At 57.3% G+C, this 10,985-nt stretch overlaps 1 protein-coding gene across 6 annotated transcripts in view; it reads left to right on the top strand.

Annotated features, from left to right (window-relative positions):
- Window positions 1–282: 282 nt before the first annotated feature.
- Window positions 283–10,985, top strand: part of ADCK2 (aarF domain containing kinase 2) — a 21,039-nt gene continuing 10,336 nt past the window's right edge. For all 6 annotated transcript variants that reach the window (XR_010322587.1, XR_010322588.1, XM_064289640.1 and 3 more), the window contains exons 1-4: window positions 283–1,610; window positions 4,199–4,345; window positions 8,634–8,762; window positions 9,912–10,007. Coding sequence is in view for 4 of the 6 variants with exons in the window: in XM_064289640.1 (XP_064145710.1) it covers window positions 705–1,610; window positions 4,199–4,345; window positions 8,634–8,762; window positions 9,912–10,007 (1,278 nt within the window). In the remaining 2 variants the exon portion in view is untranslated. The remainder of the gene's footprint in view (window positions 1,611–4,198; window positions 4,346–8,633; window positions 8,763–9,911; window positions 10,008–10,985) is intronic.

Here is a 10,985-nt window from a genome sequence, read left to right as displayed (position 1 = left end):
CGGGTGTCCGGGGTGTCCGGGGGGCGATCCAGGGGATGGTCCCGGGTGTCCGGGGGGCGATCCCGGGTGTCTGAGGTGTCCGGGGAAAGATCCGGGGGGCGGTCCCGGGTGTTCGGGGTGGGCTCAGGCGGTTCGCGAGCCCTTTAAGGGGCGGCCCCACGGGGAGGGGGAATCCCGGAAGCAGCGACGCGGCTCCCTGCTCCGCCCGGGCCGGCCTGGGCACCCTGTCTTCAGCCCCGAGCGTCCCCGCCCGGTCCCCTGCGCCCCCACCCGGTCCCATCGACCCCCCGTCCTCAGCCTTGAGCCCCCAGCCTTTGGGGTCCGGGTCCTCGGCCTTCGCACCCCCTCGCGTCCTCCGAGTCCTGCCCTCTGCCGGAGCGCCTCCGCCGGGTCCTCAGCCTTCGGCGACACCCTGTTTCGGCCCCGAGCACCCCGGCCTTCGGCGCCCCCCAATCCCGCTCTGAGCCTCCCCCCGGCTCTCCCACGCCCCTTCCCCGCGCTGTCCCCGCCCGGCCCGTCCCCCGGCGTGATGGCTTCTCCCGCCCCCTCGGGCCGGCGGGGTCTGGGAGTCCCCCGTGAAGGTACCGGAGAGGGGCGGCCGGGGCTCGGGCCGCAGGAGGAGGTCTGAGAGGCGAGACCCTCGGCTGTGACCCGGACCAGCTCCGCCTGGCCGAGTGAGCACGTGGGCGCTGGACCCGGTGGGGATGGGGACCCCGGGGCGCTGGTCCCTCAGGGTCTGCTGGGCGCACCTGCGGCGCTTGGAGCCCAGGCGGGAGCGGGGCCCACTGAGGCCCCCCAGGTGTCCCCGCAGACTAGGCTGGCTTCTGCTGGGCATGTTGCCCAGGCTTGTCTCAGCCTGCGGGGACGTGGGCGAGCGGGTCCCCGAGAGCCTGTGTCCGCGAAGGGCCAGCTGGGGCGACCCAGCTGAACAGGGGCCGCTGGAGAGGGTCTCCCAGGAGCGGCGCCACCTCCTCCTGCACCTGCGGCTCTGGCTGCGGGCTGGGGCGCTCCTGGTGAAGTTTCTCCCCCTCCTGCTACTCTACCCCCTCACCTACCTGGCTCCCGGCGTGGCCGCCCTCTGGCTCAGTCTGCTTCTGAAAGCCACGGAGACCTCAGGCCCCACCTACATCAAGCTGGGCCAGTGGGCCAGCACGCGGCGGGACCTCTTCTCAGAGGCCTTCTGTACCGCCTTCTCCAGGCTGCACGTCCGCGTGAGGCCCCACCCGTGGGCGCACACCCGGAGCTCCCTCCAGCAGGCCTTCGGGGAAGCCTGGGGCCAGGTCCTCTGCTTCGAGAGCCTGGAGCCTGTGGGCTCGGGCTGCGTGGCCCAGGTGTACAAGGCCTGCGCCAAGGCTGCCTTCCTGGGGGAGGACAGCCTCCAGAACCTCCACACTGCCTCCAGCCTGAGGCCCTCTTCAGCGTCCTGGGCCCTCGGGTGGCTGGGAGAACTCTTTGGACCCTCTGGGAAGGGCTGGAAGCCTGAAGGAAGTCTTGCTGACCAGTCGTTTCTAGAAAGGCTGCTCCTCCCCAAAGCCGACCTGGTGGGGGTGGACGCATCACCCTCTGCCCACCTGCCTGAGCCAAGTCACCTCATCCCAGTGGCCGTCAAAGTAAGTGTTCAGGGCACCTCAGCCAGGCCCTTCCCATCTCTAACCAAACAGCCAACATCTCACCCATACCACCGGCCTTCCCCAGCTCTGGACGCCCCCATGCAAATCACCCCCCATTGCCTTCCAGGTATTTCTGTTGGCTTGGCCATCATGTGCAAGCTGTTTTATTTCTCCCTTGAGAGAATGGGTGTGAAGTCTGGTCAAGGAAAGTGAGGAAGGCTGCCCTGGTGGGACAGTGGTTAGGAGCTTGGCTGCTAACCAAAAGACTGGCAGTTTGAATCCACCAACTGCTCCTTGGAAACCCTATGGGGCAGTTCTACTCTGTCCTGTTGGGTTGCTATGAGTCAGAATCGACTCAGTGGCATTTTTATTTTTTTTCTGTCTCTGAGGGTAGAGGAATCACCATCCTTAATGACCCACTACCCCGGGGTAGGGACACTGGTGGCTCAGTGGTAGAATTCTCACCTTACATGCTGGAGACCCGGGTTTGATTCTAGCCTATGCACTTCATATACAGCCGCTACCCATCTGACTAAAACAGACTAGGAAGAAAGGCCAGGCGATCTACTTCTGAAAGTCAGCCAGTGAAAACCCTATGGGTCAAAACAACATTCTCTTATCCACAACTGTTCATAGGGATGGTGCAGGACTGGTCACTATTTCGTTTTTTTGTGCATGGGAGGGTCACCATGACCAGGGCCAACTTGATGGCAGCCAACACCACCACCCTGGAGTAGGGATAAATCTGAGACAAGCCAGGTTAGATGTGCCTTAGCAGACCCAAGGTGGTGGTGGTACATTTTGACAGAACTGGCTTTCTTCTCTCCTGCCTCTTTTCTGTCATTCCCCGTCATTCTTGTCTCTACTCTGGTCTATTACATTCAGCAGGTCTCCAGGGGGTCTGGCAGAAGGGGTAGCGGGAACCCGGAGCTCTCTTTTACCCCTGGAGAACCTTGCCCTGCTGCCTCACTTCAAACCCACTGTACCATCCTCTCCAAGGAATGGCCTAGAACCTGGATTTTTATCAGTGGTTGGAGGGGTTGTAATGGTCAGGCCCATTTGAGAAGCATGGGACCAGACTCTGAGGTTCCTTTTGTTCCAAGGAAGGCTGAGAGCATGCAGCTGCGGACCAGGAGCCGTGCAACCACGTCGTGTGCATTACTTATTCTCCGTGAGATGCCTGGAGGGAAGTCTTTGCTTTATTCTTATCTGTTTATTTATACCCCATGCTGTGCCTAAGAGGATTTGAGGTGGGAGTGTTGTTAGGTGCTGCCGAGTCGGTTCCCGCTCATAGCGACCCTGTGTACAACAGAACGAAACACTGCCCAGTCCTGCGCCATCATCATAATCGTTGCAGTGTTTGAGCCCATTGTTGCAGCCACTGTGTCAGTCCATCTCGTTGAGGGTCTTCTTCTCTTTCGATGACCCTCCACTTTACCAAGCATGATGTCCTTTTCCAGGGACCGATCCCTCCTATAACACATCCAAAGTGCATGAGATAATGTTTGAACATCCTTGCAACTAAGAAGCATTCTGGCAGTACTTCTTCCAAGCACATTGGTTTGTTCTTCTGGCAGTCTGTGGTATAGTCAGCATTCTTTGCCAACACCAGAACTCAAAGGCATCAGTTCTGCTTCAGGCTTCGTTATTCATTGTATATTCCAGCTTTCACATGCATATGAGGAGATTGAAAATACTATGGCTTGGGTCAGGGGCATCCAAGGTGACATCTTTATTTTTAACACTTTAAGGAGGTTTTTTTTTTTTGCAGGAAATTTGCCCAATGCAATATGTCATTTGATTATGGATGCAAGTAAAATCTAATCCTTGACAACTTCAGTTTTTCTCCATTTTTAAAACATGAGGCATTGAGTGGTTGTGTGGCTTGCCCAGCTCCCTGCAGGCATGAGTGGCAGACCTGGATTCTGAAAGCAGCTCTTTCTACTCCTTCCATGGTCCCACTGAGTTCTGTGGCTCTAGAGCTCATTATTGAAAGAGCCCTGGTGGCATAATAGTTAAGTGCTTGGCCGGTAACCTAAAGGTCGATGCTTGGAACCCACTGGGGACTCTGAGGGAGAAAGACTTGATGATCCGCTTTTGTGAAGATTACGGCATAGGAAACCCTGTGGGGCAGTTCTACTCTGTCCTATAGGGTCGCTGTGAGTCGGAATCGACTAGACGGCACCCAGCAACAACAGCAGAGCATCATTTATCAGGGCGTAGTCTTCGGGTGGCCTGATTCAGTTACCTGTGAGCGCACCCCCAGACAGTCTGGTTCCATGGGTCTTGGAGGAGGACCGGGTCTACATTCTTACCAAGCATCTCGATATGACTTTTATGCACTTGAATGACTGAGAACTGATCTAAGTTTAATGTGTTTGAGACGAAACAGCCTCCCTCCTTGGGCAAAGCTGAGTGCAGTACAGAGGGGCTGCTCCCAAGTATCCGGGACAGGCATGTGGGATGAGGGGAGCAAGAACATCTGTGTGGTGGGACCACTTCCCTTCTGTTCCTTCTCTGATGGTGGCTCTGCATGGTGGATGAGGTGTGTGCCCCTGGCCCTCCTGTCTCGTTGTTTCTCTCCACAGGTGTTGCACCCTGGCCTGCTGGCCCAGGTGCATATGGACCTGCTGCTTATGAAGATGGGCAGCCGAGCCCTTGGACTTCTGCCAGGAATCAAGTGGCTTAGCTTGCCTGAGGTTGTGGAGGAGTTTGAGAAGCTCATGGTCCAACAGGTAATTCTCCGTCCCTCAGCTGGAAGAGCACCTCCCATAGTTCTCTCTTTAAAGAGGCCTGGTGGTGCAACAGTCAAGCGTTTGGCTAATAATGGAAAGGGCAGCAGTTAGAACCCGCCAGCAGCTCCATGGGAGGAAGACCTGGCATCCTGTTCCTAGAAAACCCTATGGAGCAGTTCAGCTCTGCCACATGGGGTCGCTGTGAGTCAGAATTGACCCGATGGCACCCAGCAACAACAACATAGTTCTCTTAGTGAATGCTGAATGATTGCCACCTTTCCCGGTATCTCATGGTTAGCGTGGTATGTTAAGGTAGGTACTGCTAGCTGATGTAACAACACCCAAAGCTCAGTGGCTTAATGTAACAAGCTTATTTCTTGCTTCTAGCAAAGCCCCATCGATGCAGGTGAGCTGAGGGAGAGGGGGCTCCACCCTACAGTCATTCAGGGCCCAGCTCCTCCCGAATCTGCCTGTCACACTCAGCAGGTGTCATGTGGGGTCACTGTGTGATAGGAGCTACTGTGGATCCTGTTAGAGGTGTGGTGGCCAGGCTTATATGGAGGATCCTGTCAGAGCTGTGGTGGTCAGGCTTATATGGAGGATCCTGTCATGTGTGGTGGCCAGGCCCCCGTTGAAGATCCTGTCAGAGGTGTAGGGGGCCCGGGTTTCCATGGAGGATCCTGTCAGAGGTGTAGGGGGCCCAGGTTTCTGTGGAGGATCCTGTCAGAGATGTGGTGGCCAGGCCCCCGTGGAGGATCGCTTCAGGTGTGGTGGCCAGGCCCCCGTGGAGGATCCTGTTAGGTGTGGTGGCCAGGCCCCTGTGGAGGATCCTGTCAGGTGTGGTGGCCAGGCACCTGTGGAGGATCCTGTCAGGTGTGGTGGCCAGGTCCCTGTAAAGGATCCTGTCAGAGGTGTTGTAGGCCCAGGTTCTGGTGGAGGATCCTATCAGGTGTGGTGGCTAGGCCCCTGTGGAGGATCCTGTCAGGTGTGGTGGCCAGGCCCCTGTGGAGGATCCTGTCAGAGGTGTGGTGGTCAGGCTTATATGGAGGATTCTGTCAGGTGTGGTGGCCAGGCCCCCATTGAAGATCCTGTCAGAAGTGTAGGGGGCCCAGGTTTCCGTGGAGGATCCTGTCAGAGGTGTAGTGGCCAGGCCCCCGTGGAGGATCCCTTCAGGTGTGGTGGCCAGGCCCCTGTGGAGGATCCCTTCAGGTGTGGTGGCCAGGCCCCCGTGAGGATCCTGTCAGGTGTGGTGGCCAGGCCCCCGTGGAGAATCCTGTCAGGTGTGGTGGCCAGGCCCCCGTAGAGGATCCTGTCAGGTGTGGTGGCCAGGCTCCTGTGGAGGATCCTGTCAGGTGTGGTGGTCAGGCCCCTGTGGAGGATCCTGTCAGAGGTGTGGTAGGCCCAGGTTCTGGTGGAGGATCCTGTCAGGTGTGGTGGCCAAGCCCCTGTGGAGAATCCTGTCAGGTGTGGTGGCCAGGCCCCTGTGGAGGATCCTGTCAGGTGTGGTGGCCAGGCCTCTGTGGAGGATCCTGTCAGAGGTGTGGTAGGCCCAGGTTCTGGTGGAGGATCCTGTCAGGTGTGGTGGCCAAGCCCCTGTGGAGGATCCTGTCAGGTGTGGTGGCCAAGCCCCTGTGGAGGATCCTGTGAGAGGTGTGGTAGGCCCAGGTTCTGGTGGAGGATCCTATCAGGTGTGGTGGCTAGGCCCCCGTGGAGGATCCTGTCGGGTGTGGTGTCCAGGCCCTTCTTCCCATAGCCTGCTGGTCAGAGCTTGATTGCTTGGCCTGTGTAACTGAGAGGGAGCTTGGGAAATACAGTCTCCCTTTGTACCTGGAGGAAAATGACATGATTCTGGCGGAACATGGTAGCATTACCTCTGCCTCAGTTAATGACTGAACTCCAGGGCAGAAGAATCATCAGCAAAGCCACACACTCTGCCTTTGTTCTGCTTGGTTCCCAGGGCTAACTGGGTAGACAGGGGCCTTCTTCCTGCTCAGGACCCTGGGGACACAGGGTACTCGTTTAGGTAGCGGGCTTGGTGAACACTTTCGGGGTCAGGGCTGCACACAGACCACTCAGCATTGGCTCTGTGTGTGTAGGGCAGACGCTGGCAGGCTTTCAGGAGCAGTGGGCCAAGGCTTCCTTTACACCCTCTGACTTAAGGTTTTAAGTCCCAGGGGTACATTTGAATGTTTAGCAGGCGCTGCTTCATCCTATGGAGTAGCATGGTTTTGAGCATACAAAGAAAATTAAAACAGAAAACAGCTTCTATTCCAACAGCCATCTCTGCCTTGATTACACTCAGTTATACCTCACACCGCAGCTTTATTCAGTTCCTCAAGCTCTCATTTCCACATCTCACCCCGTTTGCCTCTTCTAGCTTGTCTGCATTTCTCAGTAGTCCCTGAGGTTCCCAGGCTTGAAACCTTAAGCTGTGGGTCTGGGTGTACGTTTGTGAGTCCTCTCTCTCTCCCTCTCTGGCTCTCTTAAGCATTCATTCATAAGTTCATTTAACATTGACTGAAAACTGTATTAGAAGCTGATGAACTGAAAAAAAAAACGAGATTTTCCTATCCCTAAGGCAGAGGGAGGTCCCTGGGTAGCACTCGACTATTATCTGAAAGGTTGGCAGTTCAGAAGTCAGGCCTGGCAGTCTGCTTCCGAAAGGTCACAGCCTTGAAAACGCTGTGGCGCAGCTCTACTCTGCACACGGGTCGCCATGAGATGCAATCCACTCAAGGGCAGCTAACAGCCACAGCAAGGCAGAGGCAGAGGGGGACTGACAGGCAAATACTTGCAAATAAAGCCTCGGTTCCACAGGAGTGTAGGTGGCTGTTTCTCTCTGAGGGTGAAAGCTCCTTTGGGAGCTCACAGTGGGACCAAATGGGGGAAGAACATTCCAATCAGAGGGAGGAAGTGAGGCCAAGGATAAGGGTGGGAGGCACAGATGGTCTAGGGTGCTCGTGGGGATGGGGAGGCACACACAGTCTGGGATGCTCGTGGGGGCAGGGAGACGGACAGTCTGGGGTGCTTGTGGGGGCGGAGAGATGCAGATAACCTGGGGGCTCAGCAACTACATGGAGTCGGGTGAGGCTGGAGTTGGGGCACCAGAGCCAGCCTGAGAGGTAAGTGGGCCCCACCCACCTTGGAGGCCATGCTGCCAAGTTTGGACTTTGTGCTGCAGGTAGTGGGGGGATACTGGCCGAGGGACTTATGGGAGGGGAGATGGGAGGCCAGACACCTGCTGGGGCTCGGGGATAATTTGCGAGGGGTTAGAGGCAGTCACAGCACTGGGTCACACCCTGGATGGAGAGAGGAGTCATCTGAGGTGATGCCAGGTGACTGAGTGGATGGGGGGAGAGTGAGTCCATGCAGACGGAGTTTCAGGGACCTGTGGATGTCTACAGGGACATGCCCAGCATAGGGTCTGAACTGGAAGTCAGGAGCCGGGACCAGGAGGCCTGTGTTGGGAGTGGGAAGAGGGAACCCTGGAGGCCAGAAGCTGGCAGCGAGAGTCAGCACCTGTGGGGCCCTGATAGCCGGGAGGACACAGCAAGAGGGGCAGCTGGAGGCTGGTGGGGAGCCAGAGAGTGAACCACAGATGCCAGAGACAAGAGTTCAGGAGCGGCTGAGTGGGATGATGCCCGACAGGTGAGCTAGCATCAGGCGGGGAGCTGGTCTTCCCAGTGTGGCCCAACAAGGCCCTCAGCGAGTTTGAGGAGAGCAGATCCGTGTGCTGTGGAGGGCAGCCATCTGGGACAGGAACAGCTGCAGTGGTGGCCTTGACAGGACGGCTGGGTTGGGGGCAGAGAGCAGCCAGAGAGGGCCAGACCAGGGATGAAGGGGCCATGGGCTGGGGTGCTGGGGCAGAGGAGGAACAGGGGAGAAGCTGAACACCCCAAACCTCTGAGGTCTCTGCCGGCCATGGCTGGAAGAGTCGGCATGGAGACTCAGGCACCCGGCAGTGGCAGCCCACCCGTCTTCCCCGAGTTTCTTGGAGAGTGAGAAAGGCAGGGCGGATCTGCTGGTTCCTTGGGTTCCGGGTGGTGCTGACCCTCTGCCCTGACCAGCCCTCACCCTCTCTCTCCGTCCACTGCAGATCGACCTGTGTTACGATGACCCTCTGCCCCGACCAGCCCTCACCCTCTCTGTCCACTGCAGATCGACCTGTGTTACGATGACCCTCTGCCCCGACCGGCCCTCACCCTCTCTCTCTGTCCATCGCAGATCGACCTGTGTTACGCTGACCCTCTGCCCCAACCGGCCCTCACCCTCTCTCCGTCCACTGCAGATCGACCTGCGTTATGAAGCTCGGAACCTGGAACACTTCCAGCGCAACTTCCAGAACGTGAGTGCTGTCAGGTTTCCCACGCCTCTGCGCCCGTTTGTCTCCAGGGACGTCTTGGTGGAGACGTATGAGGTAAGAGCTGAGCAGCCCTGCCCACAGGCCTCTCACTTGTGCCAAAGACAGGGTTGAGGATGGAGGCGGTGTGGCGGGCCAGAGGCTGAGTGAGAGTAATGGTAGTACCTCAGATCTCCTGGGCTGACAATCTCTGCCATGTTACCAGGTGGGTGACTTGGTCTCCTCACCATGAAACAGGGATGGCAGTTCCTGCTGCCAGGTTGTCACAGGAGTAAATGAAGTACTAAATGCAAAACACGCTCGGCACAGTGTTTACACGGAGAAAGAGCGCAACAACGTGGCGGCATCATCACCTGGCTCAGCAGCTCCGGCTCAGCCTCCTGAAGGAGGGCAGAGCAGATCCCGGGACCCTGGGTTACCTAAGTTCTCTGGGCTTTAGTTCTCTTACTTGTTAATTGGGGATAACAATGTCTGTCTCCATGGGTTGCTCTGACAATTAAATAAGCTAACCTATATAAAACCAGTTGCAGTTCTGACTCATGGTGACCCCATGCATGTCTACCTTACAACCAGGAGTCCCTGGGTGGTGCACATGGGTAACATGCTCCACTGCTAACCGAAAGGTTGGAGGTTCAAGTCCACCCAGAGGCACCTTGGAAGAAACACCTGGAGATCTACTTCTGAAAATCAGTCATGGGAAACCTGTGGAGCACAGTTCTACTCTGACACACATGGGGTTGCCATGAGTCAGGGTGGACTCAGTGACACCTGGTTTTTAAATGGTAACCTATATAAAATGCTTGCTCATTAGGCCCCTTCTCTCCTTCCTTTTCTTTCTTGTCCCTCCCTTGGCTCAAGGTTGCAGGCTCACTCATGCCCCTTGTTGGCTGATTCTGGCCTGGGAACCAGCTCTGCCTTTCGCCTGACTCCCCAGGTCCCTATGTTAGCAGCAGAGTAATGGTCTCCTTTCTCACAACCAAATCTTCCACTGAGGAGTTGTGTAGAAGGAGCATGCACATAGGTTAAGATACACTGTGGGTGATAAACAGAGTCACAGGGCTCTCAGAAAGGTGAACCTCTTCGGGTTATTTCTCCAGCACTCACCACCTCCCCTCAACCGGAGGGCAGCACTGTGTGTCACCTGGGACGGGGGCAGGGCGGTGGACGGCTATCCAGTGAAGCTGTGCTATCCTGCTCTTTCCCCAGGAGAGCGTGCCTGTGGCCCGCTACCAGCAGGCGGGGGTTCCCCTGGAGCTGAAGAGGGAGATAGCGCGGCTGGGGATCCGCACGCTTCTGAAGATGGTAGGCTTGTGGCCAAGGGGGCGCCGGGACCCAGCCCTGGGGTAGCCAGGCTCTGCTGGGCTCTCGTGGGCAGGAGGGCAGCCAGGCCAACCAGCCGCTGGCCAACCAGCCGCCGAGCCCAGAGATCCAGCTCTAGAAATAGCTGTGTCCCCTGAGAATGTTCATTCCTTCTACAACTCTTTATTGAGCACTTTCTCAGTGACATGTGCACTGCCTCAATGCAGAGAGCTACGAAGAGTAGTGAGGGAGACAGACCCTGTCCAGGGGCCCTCAGTGTAGACGGTCCCTGCCCAGGGGTCCATGGAATGGACGAGCCCTGGCTGGGGTCCCATGGTGTAGATGGTCCCCACCTGGGGGCCTTCGGTGTAGACGGACTGTCAGAGACAGCATAGTGTGTTCATTCACCTGGCAAGTAGTTAAACTGGGTGTTAACTCTGTGCTAGGCACTGCACTGTGGGCTGGATTTACAGGGGTGAGCAGACCGGACATGTTCTGATGCTCCTGGAACTAGTGCCCAGTGGTGTGATGGAAATGGGATAAGTGGAGGGTATAGGGGGTGAGTATAGGCTGTCAGACTGTCATCCGGGGACCCGTCCTAGCCCAGGGGTTCATTCAGGAACTCAGATTCAAGTAAGCCTGGATCCAGGGAGACTCGTGCTCAGAGCGTGCATCTGCCTGGAAGGGCCTCCTGAGGGCGCCCCCCAGCAGCAGCTCTGTGTTACCCCAGGGCCTCTCTTCCTGTCTCCTGGGTGGAGGGGTGGTCGCTGCTGGTGTGTCTGTGGGAGGCAGATTCTACTCTGCAAAGGGGCCCTGGGCTTGCTTTCCTGCTTAGTCTGTTCAAAGCCGGTGCTGCGTGCCAGTCATGTGTGCGGGGCTGTGTGCACAGGGCTCTCGCTGCACAGACATGGGGTGGCCTCTCACTGACAGACCTCACCGATGCTGACAAATTGAGCAATGGAGGGAAGCCTGATTTATGAA

This window comes from Loxodonta africana, chromosome 8 (genome assembly GCF_030014295.1).
Source record: "Loxodonta africana isolate mLoxAfr1 chromosome 8, mLoxAfr1.hap2, whole genome shotgun sequence".
Lineage (NCBI taxonomy): Eukaryota > Metazoa > Chordata > Mammalia > Proboscidea > Elephantidae > Loxodonta > Loxodonta africana.
Note: the sequence above shows the minus strand (reverse complement) of the source record. Positions and strands in the feature narration are given on the sequence as shown.